This window comes from Ceratotherium simum, chromosome 1 (assembly GCF_057802395.1).
Source record: "Ceratotherium simum simum isolate JZ-2026a chromosome 1, ASM5780239v1, whole genome shotgun sequence".
NCBI lineage: Eukaryota > Metazoa > Chordata > Mammalia > Perissodactyla > Rhinocerotidae > Ceratotherium > Ceratotherium simum.
The window spans coordinates 36,791,243-36,811,648 of record NC_141900.1 but is presented as its reverse complement, the minus strand read 5'-3'; the positions used below and the strand labels follow the sequence as shown (position 1 = coordinate 36,811,648).

The 20,406-nt window shown below is 35.7% G+C and overlaps 1 protein-coding gene across 12 annotated transcripts in view; it reads right to left on the bottom strand.

Annotated features, from left to right (window-relative positions):
* AKAP9 (A-kinase anchoring protein 9) overlaps positions 1-20,406 on the bottom strand; it is a 152,521-nt gene that overhangs the window by 93,777 nt on the left and 38,338 nt on the right. For 11 of the 12 annotated variants that reach the window (XR_015548901.1, XM_087418649.1, XM_087419248.1 and 8 more), the window contains 5 exons: positions 13,077-15,458; positions 9,622-9,835; positions 7,452-7,531; positions 5,026-5,164; positions 4,200-4,294 (listed from right to left, as the gene is read on the bottom strand). Coding sequence is in view for 11 of the 12 variants with exons in the window: in XM_087418649.1 (XP_087274775.1) it covers positions 4,200-4,294; positions 5,026-5,164; positions 7,452-7,531; positions 9,622-9,835; positions 13,077-15,458 (2,910 nt within the window). In the remaining variant the exon portion in view is untranslated. The remainder of the gene's footprint in view (positions 1-4,199; positions 4,295-5,025; positions 5,165-7,451; positions 7,532-9,621; positions 9,836-13,076; positions 15,459-20,406) is intronic. The other variant, XM_087418954.1, reaches the window with a different exon arrangement.

The following is a 20,406-nucleotide window of genomic DNA, read 5'->3' as shown; positions in this document are numbered from 1 at the left end:
TTCGTAATCTTAGAGTCTATTATTCTCTCAGCAATATGTCCCAAATATATCACACTTACACCATCAAGACTTTGATCATACCACCTCTCCCACCCAGAATGCTATTCTCCCTCCTCTTCCTCATCTAAACCTACACATCTTTCACGGTCCAATTTGAATCCCATTTCCTCCAAGAAATCTTCATTATTTGTGCCTATGCTTATCTACCTGTTTGCTTAATTCCAAAAGTACTTCCCTTTTAAACACTTAATTAAATGTTGCCTCGGGTAACTATTTTATATATGTACATCATACTCTCATACTCTTTGAACTAGTTTATAAAGTTTATCACTTTATAAATTCCTTCAGTCTAGTGACTTTACTTACCTTGTATACTGCTTTACTCCCAGTACATAGAACCACCAGGCATATAATTAGCAAATAAAAATTACTGGCTGGATAACTGAATGAAAACAAGGGTGTGTGTGTGTGTGTGTGTGTGTAAAATTACTGGCTGGATAACTGAATGAAAACAAGGGTGTGTGTGTGTGTGTGTGTGTGTGTGTGTGTGTGTGCGTGTCATTCCTTTATTGCAGTATGATGGAAGATCACGGGTTAGGGGTGAGAATTGTCTAGGATGATCCCCAAGTTTCTGGTTGAATGTCATCTCAAAACTGAGAAGAAGGGAGAAGCTGGTTTAAGGGGAAAAAATTAATAAATGCAAATTTCAATATGTTGATTGAGACATACCTAAAGGATATTTGAGTCCAGATATCCAATTAGATATATCACTGCAGCTCAGGAGTAAGAACTGACCTAGACATGGAGATCTGGAAGCCATGAAAGTAGATGAGAGCAGCATACAGCATAATAAAAGGAACAAGTACAGATCCTTGGTGACTATAAACAGGGTGTGCAAAGCCCAAAATGAAGGCTTAAAAAGCCACAGAATTGAAGTCACAGAAGCTAAAAGAAGAAAATATTCTAAGAAAGTAGCAAATACTACGAAGTCAAAAAACAATAGAATTAAAAAGAAAACTAGCTCAAGAAACACTGAGCATGTGTTTATTCCTAAGGCTGCAAAGTAGAGACTTGACCTTTAAAATCCAGGCTATAGAAGTATTCTTTTGGGGACCAAACAGTTTTCCTTGTTTGCTTTTTTTCTGCTTTTTTTCTAATTGTTTCCCAATTTAAAAAATATATATATATATTTTTTTAATTTTTTTAATTTATTTATTTTTTCCCCCTAAAGCCCCAGTAGATAGTTGTATGTCATAGCTGCACATCCTTCTAGTTGCTGTATGTGGGACGCGGCCTCAGCATGGCTGGAGAAGCGGTGTGTCGGTGCGCGCCCAGGATCCGAGCCCGGGCTGCGAGCAGCAGAGCGCGTGCACTTAACTGCTAAGCCACAGGGCCGGCCCAAAAATATATATTTTTAATACTTCCCAACATTTTCCGAAGCAAAAGACTTCACACAAAATTGATAAATTGAAGGAATTAGCAACACTGGGCCCCCATTCCTACATGTGGCAACAACAGGGTGAGGCTGAGCAGACTCTGCTCCCCTCTAGATGAGGAATGCTTTCTCCAGGTTTCACTTTTCCAGCTTTCACTTGGCCTTCTTCATTTATTTTATGAGCTAAGCTCACATAGGCATTTATGTTTGAGATCTTTGACACATACCTCCACCCTTCCCATGACTCAAATAAGATGACAGTGAGAATCTTTAAAAGGTGTAAATCCGTAATAAACAAGAAAATAAGAGACTAAGAGAGATTTCAAGCAATTTCTGGAAAACAGAAAGGGGTGGAAGAGGACTGATTAAGCAAGGTGGAGGAAGCAGCAGCCTAAACCACAAACGAAGGGAGCCACAGTTACAGCAGACAGTTTTCACTTGCCTATCAGAACCTTAGAAAGGCCCCAGAGTCAGAGAGAGATCAATGACAGGCAGTAAGTATACCAGAAAACAAATATATTGACCTTTAGTTAATCACAGTACAGACTGTCCTCCTGACCCAGCCAGCTAAAAGTCTGGTGGCAGGTAAAATTTATTCTCAAAAGAAACTGAAGAAAGTATCTGGAGAGAACTAAAGAGGCTGGTGTGGGTGTCTGTGTTCCAATGTAAAGCCTCCCACATTCTGGCACTGGGGAAGGGAGGTGTGTCTCTCATCAAAGCAAACTGTTCCTCACTCACTGTTCTAAAAGGAAACAGGCGAAATGACAAACATCACTGTGGATTACTTCTACACTATGTAAGCCCTCCTACACTGTGTAACAGTTTCAACTATGTATTGTCATAAGGAAAAGTAATATATTTTTAAAAAAGAAAACGAGGATGGAAGGTAAGAAAGCAGAAAGGAAATCTGATAATTAAGAATTCACTGGTAACTTTTGCCAAAGAAAGTTCAGTGAAGTGTACATTGTGAGCTTATTTACAGTGGGTAAAAGAGAAAGGGGAGAGGAGATTAGAAATTCTGGCTATAGTCTATTCTTACTTTCAAAGAATGTGACAACGAAGGAGAAAGAGAACCACAGACAACAGAAGATGTTGGATTGAGGGAGAACTGGCTATATATTCTAAACAGGACAGTTGTGAGGGATGTGCAAGAGGAAAGAAGTACAGAAATAAGAGAAAGACAGAAGCTGAAAACACAGAAGGGAAAGAAGGAACAGGTTATCAATCTTAGAGGAGGTAGAAGGGGATAGTAACAAAAGCATAAGAAATAACCTTGGTTATGAAAAGTGATAACTTTTAGGACAGAAGGAAAATAAATTAGGGTTTTTGCAGATTTAAAGAAATACATTTGGTCTAGAGGTAGCAAGCTGAAATAATTTATAATTGATAGCTCTGATACTCACAAAGAAATAGGAGATAAGGCCAACTGCAAAGAAAAAAGAGGAGGAAAAGTGGAATATATGACTTGAGGAAAGATGTAAAGTTGAGGAATACTACTGAGGGGACTATGAGAGGATGAATGACCACATAAAAGAACTGTCAAGTGATCCTGACTGGAGGGTACTGGTAAGAAAATGGTACAATGACTTTGAATAGGGTTCAATATTTTGGCTATGAAGGGAAGAAAGAAAAGTAATAATTGTAGTAAAATGCAGAGTTAAAGAAGGGTTTTTAATCTATCCACCTGCTGTATTACAGAGTTATCTATAAGATGCTGGGGTAGGTTTACAGGTTTTAGAAAACGCTGGATAAGGTTGTGCTTAACTGCACAGAAAGAGAAAGAGAAAGGGAGAGAGGCAGAGGGGAAAGTAGAAAGAGGGGAAAAGGAAGAGGAGAAAGGAGGAGGGGAAGAGAAAGAGGAAGAACAAGAATTTCAGCCAAAGCATCCATCCCTCATACTCAATGTAACTTTCACTGCCTATCAGTTAAATCTTTCAAATCTGTCCAAACATTTTACTATAACATCAAAAATAACCCCAAATAAACAGAGCTCGCGATCTTTCTGGATTTTTTTTCAGCATGAAGATTACAACACTTAACTTTGCAAATACGTGCTGTTTATCTTTCTGATACAGTTAATAAATTATACTATGCCATCTACACTCTCTTACCTAGTTTTCTATGCACACATTTCTTTTTTTTTTCTTTTAAGATTTTATTTATTTATTTTTTCCCCCCAAAGCCCCAGTAGATAGCTGTGTGTCATAGCTGCACATCCTTCTAGTTGCTGTATGTGGGACACGCCCTCAGCATGGCCAGAGAAGCAGCGCGTCGGTGCGAGCCCGGGATCCGAACCCGGGTCGCCAGCAGTGGAGCGCGCTCACTTAACCACTAAGCCACGGGGCCGGCCCTATGCACACATTTCTAAAGCAACTGCTTTAAAGAGATCTAACATACATAACACTGTGTGAAACTAATTAGCTATGTTCTAAACAACTAATTACTGCTTTTCTCTAAAACAGACTCATTGCTTTAAAAAATGTTGCATGTAAAATTAAATATAACTGTTTCATAAAGTTTACCATTTGACATTTTATATATATTTTACTTCACCATAATTTCAAAAACTCTCTAATGGGGTAAATAGTGATCAACCTGCAAGAGATTCCTTCAGCTCACTGATACTACAAATATATGTCCCTTTTTCCTAATCTCCTTTTTCATGTTCATTTATTTTAGAAATTCTTGGTTGATAAAGCAGCTTACAAAACAGTAGCTAATACAATAAATGCAAACATTATAACACATTTTCCATTTCACACACCTTACTTAATCGTGTCCGAAGTACCAACAGTCTGTTGTATTCTTCTGTTACTTTGTTGAGAAGAGTTTGCATATTTTCTTGAAAGTCTAGAAAGTCTAGATGATAAACAATTATAATAATTTCACTCCACAGTAAAAGTGTGCTTCTTTCAATAAATATTATTCATCTATTGATAACTTCAGAAAATTGCCTGCTAGAAGTAAACTTCATACACTTAGTAACCAAAAATTAAAATCTCATTAATGTGGACTACCTGCTACAAAGATAACTTGACAATTTCATGTTAAAATGTTAATTTCTTTTGGTATTCATTAATTTGTACACATTTTATTCATTATTCATACAAATGAACAGGGGTAGGAAACATTTTGTCTGTGAAGGAACACCGAAAAATTAATTGAGCTTGCAATTTGGAAAAATAAATATAAGATTCATATTAAGGAAGATAATTGTATGTCTTCTTATTCTTTTTTAAAAAATAAACCATTGATATAAACTTATTCAACAAATACAATAACCTTCAAAGGTTTGGATCTATGGCATAAAGTTAAGGGAAGAATTATAATGAGGAAAAAGATGAGCGTAGAGAAATAAAGAAGATAAAGAGACAAGAACACTTGTGCACAGCTTTGGTTCTCTCTATATGACAATTATTGCATTATAAAAATAAAAATATATATTAATTATAAGATTTCATGAATCTGAAGACAAGATATTAAGATGACAAACAAACTGGCTGAGTGATTAAATCATGATTAAAGGTAAAAATTCATCATCAATTGATTTAAGAAAATCACTGTTCAATAATGTGGTAAGCTTTTATTACCTTGAACTTCATATCTATAATCTTGCAATTCTAGTTCTTGATTTTCAGAAGTGTGAACACCAGAATTCCCCCTCTCTTCTACATTTACTTCACATTTTAAAGCAGGAGTATAATGTTCACCAAGTACATTGCAAAAAGTCTGTTAACAACAAAATTAGGTATTTTATGGAATTAAAATTTTGATTTCTGCCTCTACAGATCATTAAACATTACTTTTCTATATGCAAAAGACACTCAAAATGGCACAGAAAAATCAGTAAGAAAACACTCTTCCATATACCAAATCAATCTGCAAAAGAAATAATCAGGTCTAAATCTTTCTCTCTCTATATAGGACACGAAATTCTTCTTACATCAGGAAAATATTGATAATCTTCACTGCACAAAACTAATTTTTTTCTGCTTCTTGCTAATAACGAATATATCTTATACTTTAATCTACCACTTTCTAGCTTGGATCCTATTCTGATGTTATCTCTGTAATGTCAACTATCCTTGAAAAAACACCAGAAGACAAGGATGGAAGTTCAAAAACAATGACTAGAAAGCAGTCTATAAATTCTAGAGAAATTATAATATATGAAGTAGGAGATTACATTCATATCTTTTTTCTATAACATATGAGAGTAGTATTCTGTGGTGTATACACACAAAAAAATTAAAAATATTTGACACGTTATTCTGGTTTTTCTCCTGAGAAAAAGACAATTCTATCATCATTTAAACAACACCTGCCTCTTCATCATTTGATAAGCCCTCTCAATAAGTTTCACCTTTGCCCTTCACACAACTGGAAACAACAATTAACAACTTCTGGACTTAAAAACCACAATGTTTACTGCTGCCATTTCTTGAGATTTGCTTAAAAGTTAAACTATACTGTCAATTAATAACAAGTTTATTAAATTTTCAGCACATTCCCCTAAGACAGAATTTTAACATATTAGAGTTGGTAGAAACATGAATAATCACCCAATCTACAGATGAAGAAACAGACTCAGAAAGAGGAAGTAACTAACCCATGGCAACATTAATGATTAGTGACAAAACCAGGTTTCATAATGAATTCCAAAGGACCCCTCCATTACAATAGGCTGATTCGTATTTTAATTTGAGATTAGGGGTCAGGTGAAGATATTAGCGGAAGAAAAAGTATAAAGTCAGCTTATAAATGAACTATTGTGACTTGGGCCCTCTTTCCACATTTACTATCAACAATGGATATGAAAGGACAATGCTTGAACCCTTCAGCAGAGGTGGAGGTGGAGGCTGGCCAATGCCGAACAAATAAAGGCCTTTGATGTTGTTATTTCTGACTTTTTTGGGTTTTTCTGCAATTCTGTTTTTGAACTATTTTATAGTCAGAATCGGTAAGGCAGCTTTATTTGTCCCAACTAATACCACTCTCCTCCTCCTCCAATTTACAATTACACGGGCTGGGATGGAGATCACGGACAACCCTAGGCATATATTTTATTGTGAACTATGTCAAATATGCAGAATAAATAGTTTATCTATTACCTAGCTTTAACAAATACTAGTATTTTGTCAAATTATCGCCAAATTTTTTTTAAAAAAATTAAACATTACATACAGATTTGAAGCTTTCTGTATTAAGTACTGCTTACCCATTTCATTCACCTCTCTCTCTGCACAGACACGATTACTCTAGCATGCATGTTTCTATACTTTTTTATTTTGAGATTTATTGATATTAATACAGATATCAACACTGCTTTATGGTGTTCCATTGTATGGATATACCACAATTTGTTTATTCATTTGCTTGCAGATGGAAATCTAAGTTGTTTGCAATTTTTAATTTAATATAGACACCGTTGCAATGAACACATCTGGCTGTGCACATATGTACGCCTATCGAAAGTAAATGCCTGGGTTGTGAGATGTACATATCTTCAACAATATACCCTGCCAATCTGCTTCTCAAGGTAGTACACTCCCACCAGCAGTGTATAAGAGCTCCTATTGCACTCCATCTTCACAAATATAATTATACGTGGTATAATTAGTGTTTTTAGTTTTTGGCAATCTGAAGTGTGAAATCATATCTCACCAGTCTTGTGCAAGCTCCCCAAGTAAGTCATCAGATTCACTCAACCACCAAAGTGTGCAGGGGCAGGAAACAGACCTGCCTGAGGCTCTGTTGGTCCACTGTTTTTTTATTAGGCATACTTTTTGTCTGTTCTGCTGCTGAGATAATTTACCTGATTTTTTTGTTTGTTTCAAAGTGATTATCAGGAAAAATTTAAATGCTCAGTTTAAACTTAAAAACTCAAAAATATTTTCTAATGAAGCTCTGAAGTAAGATAGTGGGAAAAACTAAGTTGGATGATTTTGCTTATCAAACTAGTAATAACTTAAAATGTAGCGTTTCTTGTCTAAAAGTACTTGTTAACTAATCTTACCTGTGTAAAACAAGAACATTCTTCAGACACTGCCTTGCGAAGCTTTCCAATGAGCATTTGTAAAGGCTTCACTTCATCACCTAATAGAACAGATACTGCATTAAGACATTCAGTTTACATACTTAAGTACTATTATCATATTAAACCTACGTCAGCTGGAAGCTTCCCTGCACTAAGATTAGTTTTAAATTCTTTATTTCTTCCAAAGTTATTTTCCACTGCTCAATTTAACTATCTCAGATAATCTGTAGGATTTTCAATTTATAGCCTATAAAATGGTATACAGCAGTAACTTACAAATTTTTTAATTACAACCTGATACAACAAATACATCATATATCATAACCTATTATATACATCCATGTAAAACTAAAACAAAAATTTCACACATCAATATTTACTCTTTCTACGTGCTATGCACTCCAATGTTTTCTGTTCTACTCTGTTCTATTATTTATTTAAAAAAATGCTGGTCATTACTCACTAAACTGACCATCACCCATTAATGAACCCATTAATTTGTAGTTTGAAAAATACTGAAGAGATTCTATCTGAGAAGGATAGCAATAAAAACAATTCATACTTGAAATCTTATTACATTCCAACCCAAAAAACTCCTGAAGTGAAACAGTATGTTATTCTTATTCAAGCCACTCTTTAAAATCTACTCTGTACAACAGAGCAATTCCATGGGACAAACTTATGAACCACCTCATTCCCGAAGGCAGATCCGGCAAGAGTGGAGGACTAGAGATGCCTTGAACAGAAGTCTAGTTAATTGAGTGATTAAATAATTATTAAAGATAAAAGTTAACTGCAACTAGTCTTCCATTTAAGGTTCCTTAAATGTTCTTGCTTCCTCTAAGTGCCATCATAGTCTTGTGGCTCACTCTATAGTCTCCCAGGACATCTCATTCTTGTCCTTGGCCTCAAATGATCTTTTTATTTCCAAATCTTTATCTCTAGCCTGAATCTCCCTCTTGCCTTTCAGACTTCTACTTTCAACTGCCTATTAGACATCTCTTTTTCAAAGTCAATAGGTATTTTTAAATCAATATGTTCCAAATTATATTATTTTCCTCACAAATCTGCTCCTCATCCTCTTTATGACTGGAGTCACCTTCAATCCACTTTACCCAAGCTAGAAACTTAAGGCTCATTCTCAATTCCTCCCCCCTTTACTACTAATATTAACTGCAGACTACCTCTTTTTTTCTTCTCTTTTTTTTGGGTAAGGAAGATTGGCCCTGAGCCAACATTTGTGCCAAGCTTCCTCTATTTTGTATGTGGGACGCCGCCACAGTGGCTTGATGAGCAGTGCGTAGGTCCGTGCCCAGGATCTGAACCCGCAAACCCCAAGCCACTGAAGCGGAGCATATGAACTTAGCCACTATGCCACCGGGCTGGCCCCTAGAGCCTACCTCTTTAACTCTTAAACTTTTCTTTCCTTTCCATCCTCAGTGACATTTTAGTTCAACATCTTATTGTTAACAGAATTACTGCCAAAGTTGCTTGAATCACTAATCACCTCCCCCAATTTGCCGCAATGGTGTTATCTTAAAAATCTTAGTGTTATTCCCACTATTTACAATCCTGCAGTAGGTCTTATCACCAATAGCATAAAACTTAAACATGCTTCAGTCAGGATATATAAAGCTTTTTCTGATCAAACTCCTTCCAATCTTTCAAGCTTTATCCTCCACTACTTTTTCACACAACTTGAACTCTCAATTCTCCAAAATGGATGCAGTCTCTCACACCTCTATGTTTAAGATTCAGAAGAATTCCCTAAACTTCCAACCTCCCTGCTCCTGCCTGCCACCTTACTTTCCTCATCCTCTGAGGAAGTGCTAGACTCTTCTCCTCTCTCCTTCCATTCTTTCTATTCATTCTTTTATTATAGAAATTGTCCTATTGTTTTCTAAGAGTTTATTTTATATTGCTTTCCCACTGGACTATGACTTCCTGGGGGAAAATGATTCACTGATTTTAGATTTCCCAAGCACTTAAATGAACGTTCAATGATTATATGAACAAATGAATCCAGGACTGGGATATATAGTCACTTTCCTCTATGGGTTCTAAGACAAGGACAGAATCACGGAATGGTGGGCTCTAAGTGATACTTATTTGCTTTACAGTACTTATAATTTTCTTAGAAACCATTTACCTGTTTCTTGTGTTTTTATATTCTGTAGCTCTAGCTGGTGCATTTTCTCAAGTTCTTCGATCTTTTCCTCTTGAGCAGAAATAAGCTCCTCTTTAAGACTGCAAAGGGCTTTATCTTTTTCATTTTCCATGTATTCACGAACCTGATCCACATGAGTTGAATAAACCAGAGAGAGGCATATACGTTGAGCTTCCATCTGTAGCCTTAAATCATTCTTAAAGTGAATGTACATATACATTAGAAAGTTTTAAAATGACAAATCAAATAATTTAACTTCTATTTTTTTGCATTTACTAACTATAAGAAGGAAAAGACATGAAACTATAGTTTAAAACTTCATATAAGAGAAGTAAAGTCTAATTTTTTTTCTCACTTTTCATTCTGTTGCATTGATTTAATTGTTTTTTTTAAGGGAAGTAGCATAACATTTTCATTACCTCAAGTTTATGGTAAATTTTGATATTTGGTATAGCTAATATCAAATAGCTATAAAAATAGCATTTTAAATATAGAGAAATGAAAATAATAATGTAATAAACTCATACCCCAAATTAACAAATACAAATATTTTGTCTTTTTTTTTTTCTCATTTCTCTCCTCCCCAGACACTTTTTTGGTTTAAAAAGAAAACACAGAGGGGCCGGCCCAGTGGCGCAAGCGGTTAAGTGCGCGCGCTCTGCTGTGGTGGCTCAGGGTTCGCCGGTTCGGATCCCAGGTGCACACCGACACACCGCTTGGCAAGCCATGCTCTGGCGGCATCCCATATAAAGTAGAGGAAGATGGGCACGGATGTTAGCCCAGGGCCAGTCTTCCTCAGCAAAAAAGAGGAGGATTGGCATCGGATGTTAGCTCAGGGCTGGTCTTGCTCACAAAAAAAAAGAAAACAGAAAAATTTAATCCACTATGTTCCCATTCTTCCTTCCCCAGAGGCAATCACTATTGCGAATTTGTGGCAAGTCCAGTCCATTTCTTATACTATCACTTCTCAATGTATCTATAAACAATGCATTATATTTTGTTAAGAATTTACATAAATGGTGCAAAATGGTACTTTTGCAAATTGCTCTTCTCATTTAATATGCTTCTGAGATCTATCCATGTGGATACAGATTAATTTATTTTAACTATGTATAGTATATATGAATATACCATAATTTATTTATTTCCTTTCAGGAGTGCAATTGGATTATTTCTAATTTTTTGATATTTCAAAAAATGCTGCAATGAATTCTTATACATATGCCCTTGTACAAATATGCTAGTGTTTCTCTGGTGTAGTGGTTGTCAAACTTTACACACATCAGAATCACCTGAAGTGCTTATTAAAACAGATTGCTGGTCCAATGGGCCCAGAGTTTCTAGTTCAGAAAGTCTGGTGTAGGGCCTGAGAATTTAAATTTTAACCTGTTTCCAAGCGCTGCTGGTTAGGGACCATACTGAGAACTACCTAGAAATGTAATTGCTGGGTCAGAGAGAATGCACATTAACTATATTAGATTTTACCAAATTATTTTTATTTTTTTTGGTGAGGAAGACTGTCGCTGAGCTAACATCTGTGCCAATCTTCCTCTATTTTGTATTGGGATGCCGCCAGAGCATGGCCTGATGAGCGGTGTGTAGGTCCACGCCCAGGATCCAAACCTGCGAACCCCGGGCTGCCTAAGCAGAGCATGCCAACCTAACCACTATGCCACCAGGCTGGCCCCCAAATTATTTTTTATATAATTGCAACAGTTTACATTGATATTAACAGCGTCTGTGAGTACTCACCTCCTCATTACACTTTGTATTGGGAAAGTTATTTTGCCAATCTGATGGGTATAAAATGTTATTTTATTCTCATATCTATTTAAAAGGTTGAATGTATCTTTTCACGTTTATTAGCCAATTAGCTTAGTCCGAAGAGTACAAGTATTGTGGTCTCAGCATTATTTTTATTAATAGTTATGCAATTTGAATTTATTAACTCTATTTAGGTTATTAAGATGTAAGATATCTTTACATTTGATATAAGATCATAAATGTGACTATATTTACTAGAAGTAAAAAGAGAAAACTTTCCAAACTTTCTCGGTTCTTCAAACTCTTTTTCTTCCACTCTCTCTCAAACTCAACTAAACACGCCTTCCTTCTTTTCCTCAAACTGATCTGTCTTCACGATTGCTCTGCCTTGCATGTGACAGGCTCCTCCCTGTCATTCAGACCTCAGTTTAAATATCGATTCCTCCAGGACACCCTTCCTAATGCTGTCACCACCACCACGCGTCCATCTCTATCACGTTATCTATTTTATTTTCTTTATAGGACTTACCATTATTTCTAACTACTTGTTTCCTCATTTACTGCCTGCCTCCCTCACTAGAATAATATGCTTGTTGACAGCAGGGATCTTCTTTCTCTTGTTCACTACTATACTTCTATATTTGGCAAGACATTCAATAAATATGTGCATACAAATAAAGACATAAGCAATAAATACATAAATAAATGAAGAAACATAAAGCTTTAGTTAGCAGCATTATACAAGATACCCAGCAGAACGTTCCTGTTATTTCTAACATCAGTATCTGGCAAATATAAATCGTCAGGAGTGAGCTATTTATTATTACTCATTATATGCATCTTTCACTATATTTAGAATTAATACCCTTTTCCCCCCTTCAGGTATAACAATACTCTGAGAAAACTCTGGGACTTAAATCAAGGTTTTTTTTTTCCAGGGAAATATAGTTTCATAACTACTGAACACTATATAGAGTACTAAAAAGTTTAAGAGCTAATTTTCAGTTGTGGAACCTTGAAAACACCAGTATGAAATGAAACTCTGAAACCAATCTTTGGGATTGTGACAAAATATTACAAAATAACTTTTCTAAAGCACAGATTTTCAACAAAGTTACTTAAACTCTTGCCTTTCCAAAGAAAATGTGAAGCCATTACTACATCTTATTTCCTGAGTAGAATGTATAACATAGATTAACTGAAAGAAAGGCAACAATGTTTAAAAAAAACACATAAAAAAAATAATACAAATAAATGATAGGCCCAAACAAGAATTACATCACAGGGGCCAGCCTGGTGGCGCAAGTGGTTAAGTGCATGCACTCCACTGCGACGGCCCGGGGTTCACCGGTTTGGATCCCGGGCGCGCACCAACACACTGCTTGGCAAGCCATGCTGCAGCGGCGTCCCATATAAAGTGGAGGAAGATGGGGACGGATGTTAGCCCAGGGCCAGTCTTCCTCAGCAAAAAAAAAAAAAAAAAAAAAGAGGAGGATTGGCAGATGTTAGCACAGGGCTGATCTCCTCACAGAAAAAAAAAAAAAAAAGAATTACATCACAAGATTCACTTTCATTCTTTTGTAGGGAAGTTAATTATGTTTTATTAAGATGAGAACTTTTTTAGTATGAAATGTACATTTTCACTGTGCTTTAGCATACATAAATAAACATACCTGTTCAGACTTAAGTACACTGAGTTCCTGCTGAAGTTTATCATTTTCACTTGGTTCAACTGTCCCAGGCAATGATTCATTTGTCACTGATGGCAAGTGATTCAAAACCAACTGTTCTTGCTTGCTTTCTTTTCCAAAAGTCATATTTTCAAAAGAAATTTTATCTTCCTTCATTATTTTTGATTCTTCACCAAAACTTTTATTTATTTTAGAAATTCCAGAATCTCTGCTTGTCGTTGTCACAACTCCATCTCTTAAAGTGCTTAACTGAACATCACAGACATTAACACTTTCTGTCCTATTATGGTTAATTATGATTTCTAGTTCCCTACATCGCAATAAGACTTGCTCCTTCTCTTGCTTTAAACATTTAACTTCTTCACTTAGAAAACTAATCTCACTATGTTTCTGTTTTAATTGTTCAGAAAGATCAGACAGTCTCTCTGACAGTTCTAATTTTTCTCGCTTGGTTACTTCGAGTTTTTCCATAAGTTCGGTTGTATCTTTCTCAACAACCTCACCAATTTCCAATGGTTCTGCTATAAAAGTTTTGTCATCATCAAAGACTGACCTTTTCATTTTTACTATAGTTGGATTTATTCTTTGCAAATGATGAAGCTCTTCACTAAGTGCTTCAAGCTTACTTTTATACTCTATTTCTTGTTTATTTTTACTGTCTTCTAAATCAGTTTTTACCTTGAGAAGGCAAGAATAATCCTCCTGTAATTCTTGATAGTTAACTTCAAAATTTTTTTCAGCAAATGAAAAAGTGTTCCTTTGCTTTTCAATCTCTTCAGTTAGCTGAATACATTGTTTTTTGAGGTCCTCATTTTCCTCCGTAAGTATTTCTATTTCTTTTTGCCAGCTACAGTCTTTGGATTTGGACTTAATGGAGTCTATGAAAATTAATCCTTCTTCTGGGTTAACAGGAGTATATATTTTCAACATGTCTTCAAGGGCTTTCTTTTCATCTTTAAGAATGCTATTCTCTGCTTCAAGTTGTGCAAATTTTTCTTGAAGATCATCCTCTTTTTCCTTCATTTGTTTCTCCAATAATTCAGTTTTAAGTTGTAATTCTTGAACTTCTTGTTCAAGTGTACCCTTTTCCTTTTCTTCTTGTCTGAGTATTTCAATTTCTTTTTGAAGTTCACTGATTTGAAGAGTCATTTCTTCTGATTTTGAATTCACAAGGGACTGCTGTAAATCTTTTAGCTTTGAAATTTCCAAAATTAATTGATTCTGCTTAGTTATCAAATTGTCTTTTTCAAACTGCATAGTTTCTATCTTTTGACTCATTTCATTCTGTAAGCCATCTATCTGCTGTTTATAGTGAATACTTAAGTTATCTTTAAGTTTTTCAACATTGATTCGATGTTCAATTTCTAAATCTGCCTTCAGTTTGGAAAGTTCTTCTTCATGACTAAACAGAAGCTGTGTCCTCAGCCTCTCTAATTCAGCTTCTTGTGATTCAGCCATTCTGTCTAACACAGCATTCTTTTCTCTTTCTAACATTTCAAGTTTTATCTTATAATTTGTAACTTCTGCTTCATGTTTTAATTCTAGTTCCTTCCTGGATTCGGATGCAGAAACAATCTCAGCTTTCAAATCTTCAACTGTACTAAGGGACTTATATGCTTCATTGAGTTTACTTTCTTGTTCAGCTATTGTCTGTCTAGCTCTCTGAATTTGGTCCCTTGAAAAGCTCAATTCTTCAAAAAGGTCTTCAAGCTGTCTCTGTAGAGCAGACTTTTCTCCTGAAATTACTCCAAGTTCTTCCTTGAGTTTTTCCTTTTGAGAGTTAGTATCTTGCAATTTTATATTCAGTTCATTTATTGCCATATTCATTAACTTTATTTGATCTTCACTGACTGTAATATTTGGATATGATCTTAAAGCATTCTCCATTTCTCCCTTATGTCGTGTTTTAAGTTCATCTACCTGTGACAGATGTTGTTTTATTAGCTCTTGTTTCATCTGCACTATCTGCTGCCCATACATCTCATCCAGCTCTGCCCGGAGTTGTTCTAACTTCCTTTGTGTTTCTTGTTCCATTCTTTGTAGGATATCAGTTTCAAATTGGCTGTCTTTATGATTTTTCTTCTGAAGTTCTTCAACTGTCCCCATTAATTGTTTTATTTCCTCAGAACACTGTCTTTCTTTTTGCTTGGAATTAGTCAGCTCTAATTTCATATTTTTTATCTCTTGGTTCTTTTGTAAAACATGTTCTTGCAATTCTTCTAGTAATTTATCAGCAGCTGTTACTTTATCCTTTAGCTCAAGCGTTCTCTTTTCTTCTTCAGTTATTTTTGTATTTAATTCTTCAATGATCGCCTCCTTTTCCTGTATTTCTTTATTTGAGCTTTCCACCTTTTTGTCTTGTTCCTTTAGAAAGGAAAAATGAAAATGGCATTTTTAGTTCTTGGCAACTTAATATTGCTTAACCCCACTGCCAAAAGATTGACGGAAGTCTGCTTTTTATATAATTCCATAAAAAGTAAAGCCAGCCCTGGTAGTCTAGTGGTTAAGACTCAGTGCTCTCACTACCACAGCCCAGGTTCGTTTCCTGGTCAGGGAACCATACCACTCATCTGCCAGTTGTCATACTGTGGCAGCTGCATGTTGCTGTGATGCTGCAAACTGTGTCACTGGTATTTGTAATACCAGCAGAGTCACCCATGGTAGAAACGTTTCAGCAGAGCTTCCAAACTAAACAGTCCAGGAAGAAGGACCTGGCCACTCACTTCCAAAAAAACTGGCCATGAAAACCCCACGAATAGCAGCAGAGCACTGCAAAAGGGCCAGGTAGGGTTTCACTCTGCTGTACACAGGGTCGCTAGGAGTTGGAATCGACTCAATGGCACCAACAACAACAACAAATAAAAAGATAACTGCTGGGCCTGCCTCTCAATTTTTCCCAAGTCAATGAGACATAGGACTTGTGAACCCAACACTACTTGTGAGCAAATACTACAGTAGTATTGGCCTTCTTGAGAAGAAGAAATTTTTCTTACATTGCTATGATTAAAAATTTTAATTTAAAAATTGTCAGATTAAAATGTGTCTAAACCATTATATTTTTATCTTTCTTATTAACTGATCAACATTCTAAGTCATTAGTATTTTCTATAGCTAGTTAGAGTACTATGTACTCTATAGTTCCAGAAGTTGTTCTAAAAATAAATCAAGGTTCTTCCCATGTATTCTAGTGACTTGAAGGTGTTTGATGAGCAAGTGCTATGAAAAGAGTAAAACAATAACAAAAACAGGTTCCTACAGATCTGCCTTAACTTCACTCCTGGGGCTAAGTGAATGAGAAATTTAGGGATATGCAATGCTTAAGTGATTGAACCTCAAGTGACATCCAAGACAACTATACCATTTATGGCGTATCAACTTGGTCCTAGACTTTTGGTTTAAACAGAAATTTGAAAGCAGGACAGATACTTTTTCTCAGTTCTGATTTGGGGCTCTATTTGGGAATTGTAGAGAAGCCTAAACTCAGAACACATGCCAAGGCATATCTGTAATCACATTCATTCACAGAAGTGTTACAGTATAAGAGAGTCAAGCAGAAGTTGCCCAAATAGTTAAGGGCTGTAATCCCGAGGACAAAGAAAAGTTAAAATCCACAGAATGAGGGCCAGCCCCGTGGCTTAGCGGTTAAGTGCATGCGCTGCACCACCGGCAGCCCAGGGTTCGGATCCCGGGCGCGCACCGACACATCACTTCTCCGGCCATGCTGAGGTGGCGTCCCACATACAGCAACTAGAAGGATGTGCAACTATGACATACAACTATCTACTGGGGGTTTGGGGAAAAAAAGGAGGAGGATTGGCAATAGATGTTAGCTCAGAGCTGGTCTTCCTCAGCAAAAAGAGGAGGATTAGCATGGATGTTAGCTCAGGGCTGATCTTCCTCACAAAAAAAACAAAAACAAAAACAAAAACCACAGAATGGAACAGAATATAAGTAGGTAAGTAAAATCACCTTCAGGAGACAGTAGTCTCTGGCCAAGAGGACCTAAACGCACCTTGAATGAATGTATTAATGTATCTAAAGAAAGAATGTCAAATCCTAGAAAAAGAAAAGCCTCAGAGGGAAGTGTTGGCAGTGCCCACTCAAGTACAGTCCAGGGAAGAGAATCAAGGTGCCATGACACTTGGAGAATTCTGATCCCTCTAGGAAAACCATACCTAATGTAGAAAGCAATGTAGAGGGTTGTAGCAATCAGAATTTAAGAATTTCAGTCTATAGGTGTGACCATTTCTATTGTGAGATGGATATATCAGGTTATCACAGCCTAATGCTACTGAACATTGATTCCTCTAACATCCCTTGATCTCATGCTCACTAAACAACTTTCTATCATTATTGTTTGGCTTTTCAAATTTATCTGTCCACGGAAAGAAAGTAAAATCCAACGAATTTGAAGTATACAGGTCCCTGTGATAATTATTTCTCGTAAATTAATAATCTTATATTCAAGGTTTAAACATTAGCCTCTTGAACTTGGAAAATCTGAGTTCACCTCTGAGATAGCCCAAGTCTCAGCTGAGAGAAAATAAAAACTAAATCAGACTGTTGACCCTATAAATCAAAGGCCAGATTCTTTGACATAAATTAACCAAGGTAATGAATGCTATTCTGTGTAGCCTCTTGAGCAAAATCCTGTCAGCTTTTGTCTTGGTATCCATACCCCATCCAATGTTACCATAAGTTATTATCAAGTGTTGAGTCCTCTTACTTTAATTTCTGCACTACAATATGACATTTAAATCAATTTAATCTCTTTAAATCTCGTTTTCACCTGTAAAACAAAGATAATATTATTTCCTCTATCTCAAAGTTAAAATAAATATATTAAGGTATTTTATTCTCACTGCACTACATACAAATATATTTATATACTAGTAAAAAATCTTGAAGGCATGTGAAACCTATAAGAAAGTAAAATCAGTTCATGGTGGTCAATTTCAGCTAAATTATTAAATAACTAGTCTTGAAAATGTTAATGTGGTTATAAGATCTGTAACATTTCTATTTCCTGATTTTCTATGGGGGGAAAATCCCTCAAAAAACAGCATCAATTTAGAATTGCCCAACACCTGATATAATTGCAAACGAACAACAATAATTCTTCATTCAACTTCATTAAACAACACAAATTCATGGTTCATTTTTCTTACTACCATTTATTTCAAAGTATATGGTTTTAAACCACTTATTTTGTGTTGCAAAAAAACACAGCCCTGTGGTTGAGGATACAATCTCTCTATTTTTTGGAAACAGACCTGAGAGAGTGGGGAATAATATACTCCCTGCCTGTGACCACTGCGCCATGGGAAGTTCAGAAGATTAGGACAATGAGAATGAGCCTGGAACTGTCAAGCAGTTGTCTAGCGGCTAAGACAGTTTCAACTATCACCCTAATGCCCTAGTCCCTCAGCTTCTCTGATGGAATTACTACTCAGGGGGATTCATTCAAAGAAAAAAAAGGAGAAATTAAAAGATACATATAATGAAAAAGAGACTGATAATAAAAGTAGTCTTACTAACATTCAAATAAATAAAGGTTCTTCTTCTTATGAAAATGAATTATTTGAATTTCAAATAATCTCAAATTACACTGCCTACTGAATATAGTAAATATAATAAAATCCAGTTTCCAGGCTCTTCTAACCTAGGCCTAGACTATCTTTTTACTCTTTCTTCCTGGAAAGACTCACTTTCAAAGACTACTGTTTTCCAGTTAAACTATTTTTTGCTCCCTATATACATTTTCAACACGTTTTAGCCTGAGTCTTTATGCACACTCCACCCTCAGTCTAAAATGTCCTCCCTATCTCTACCAGTTCAGATTCATAATTTATTCACTTATTTACCAAAAAAGTATTGAGTAGCTGTTATGTGCCACACATTACGACAACTGCTGAGGAAACAAAACACAATTAAAGAGGAATTGTTCCAACTTAACACACCTACCTCAAATATCACCTCCAGCCTAAGGCCTACCCTGAATCACTTCCCTTATGAAGCCAGACCTACTCAAAACTTTCAAAACACTTTTTACTACATTTATCCCTGTTTTGTGGTGTCTTGTGCATGTGCCCTACTAAACCATGAGTTCCAGTGAAGAAAAAGGCACATTTTAAGTGTCACTACCTCTTGCAAGGGCCTGGTACAAAATAGGTGTTCTGTAATCATCTGTGTAATGATTTTTAAATTACCTGAGTTGTAAAGCATGTCCATTTCATAATTTCAATATCTTAAATTTGTACATTTCCTATTTTCCTAAGAGACAGTCTTTAGAGTTGAAATCTGGGTCTACCACCAACTTATTACCTGTATAGTTGGCTAATTTACTTCATCTTGCTTTGCCTTGGTGTCCTCATCTGTAAAATGGGGGTGATAATGATAATGATAACCTCATAAGGTTGTTGTGATGATTCAATGAGTTAGTATGTGTAACATGCTTTGAATATTGCCTGGTATCAAGTAAAAAAAAAAAAAGCCAGCTGATATTTTTATTATTATCCAAACAATATTCTTGTCTTGGTAATTTCTCAACCTCTTGCAGAAGAACTTTCTAGGTTTATAAAAAGTACTGTATTATATGTACAGTCTGTCCTCATTATTCACCGATTCTGTATGTGCGAATTCACCCACTTACTAAAATTTATTTGTAACCCCCAAATCAATACTCACAGTCACCTTAGAAGTGTACAGACTGATAAAAAATTTGAGTTGCTGGACACACACATTTCCAGCTGACGTCAAACAAGACAACCACACCCTGCCTTCTTGTTGCACTTCTCATGTGAAGAAGATGGATGCAAAGGAGGAGGATGGAGAGGGTAGGGGGCAGTGCACTGCAAGAAATTCTGGCTCTGGGCCAGCTGGATGGGGTTTAAATTCCAACTGTGGCAACTGTTAGGGCAGCCTCAAGCAAGTCACTTAACATTTCTGAACCTCATTTTCTCTTTGGAAAAATAAACAAAATATAATCTACTAAAATGAGCTGTTTTTAGAATCTAAGATTATAATCTATGTGAGATATGTATATGTGTGTATATATGCACGCGTGTATATATGTATTACATATCCCTTAGGACACTTATTTGCCAAATAAGTGTTCCAGGCAACTTTATAAAACTTAACTACCATAAATAAAAAGAATCAACTGTATTTTTTTCTATTTAAAATCCATAAAATCTCATCTTGTTGTGAAAATATTTTCAGAATTTTATAACCATGGCTAAAATGAGTAGAAATACCTTTAGATGAAAAGAAAAAAAGGATAAAAATTCTGGTTATAAATTTAGATTCTTCT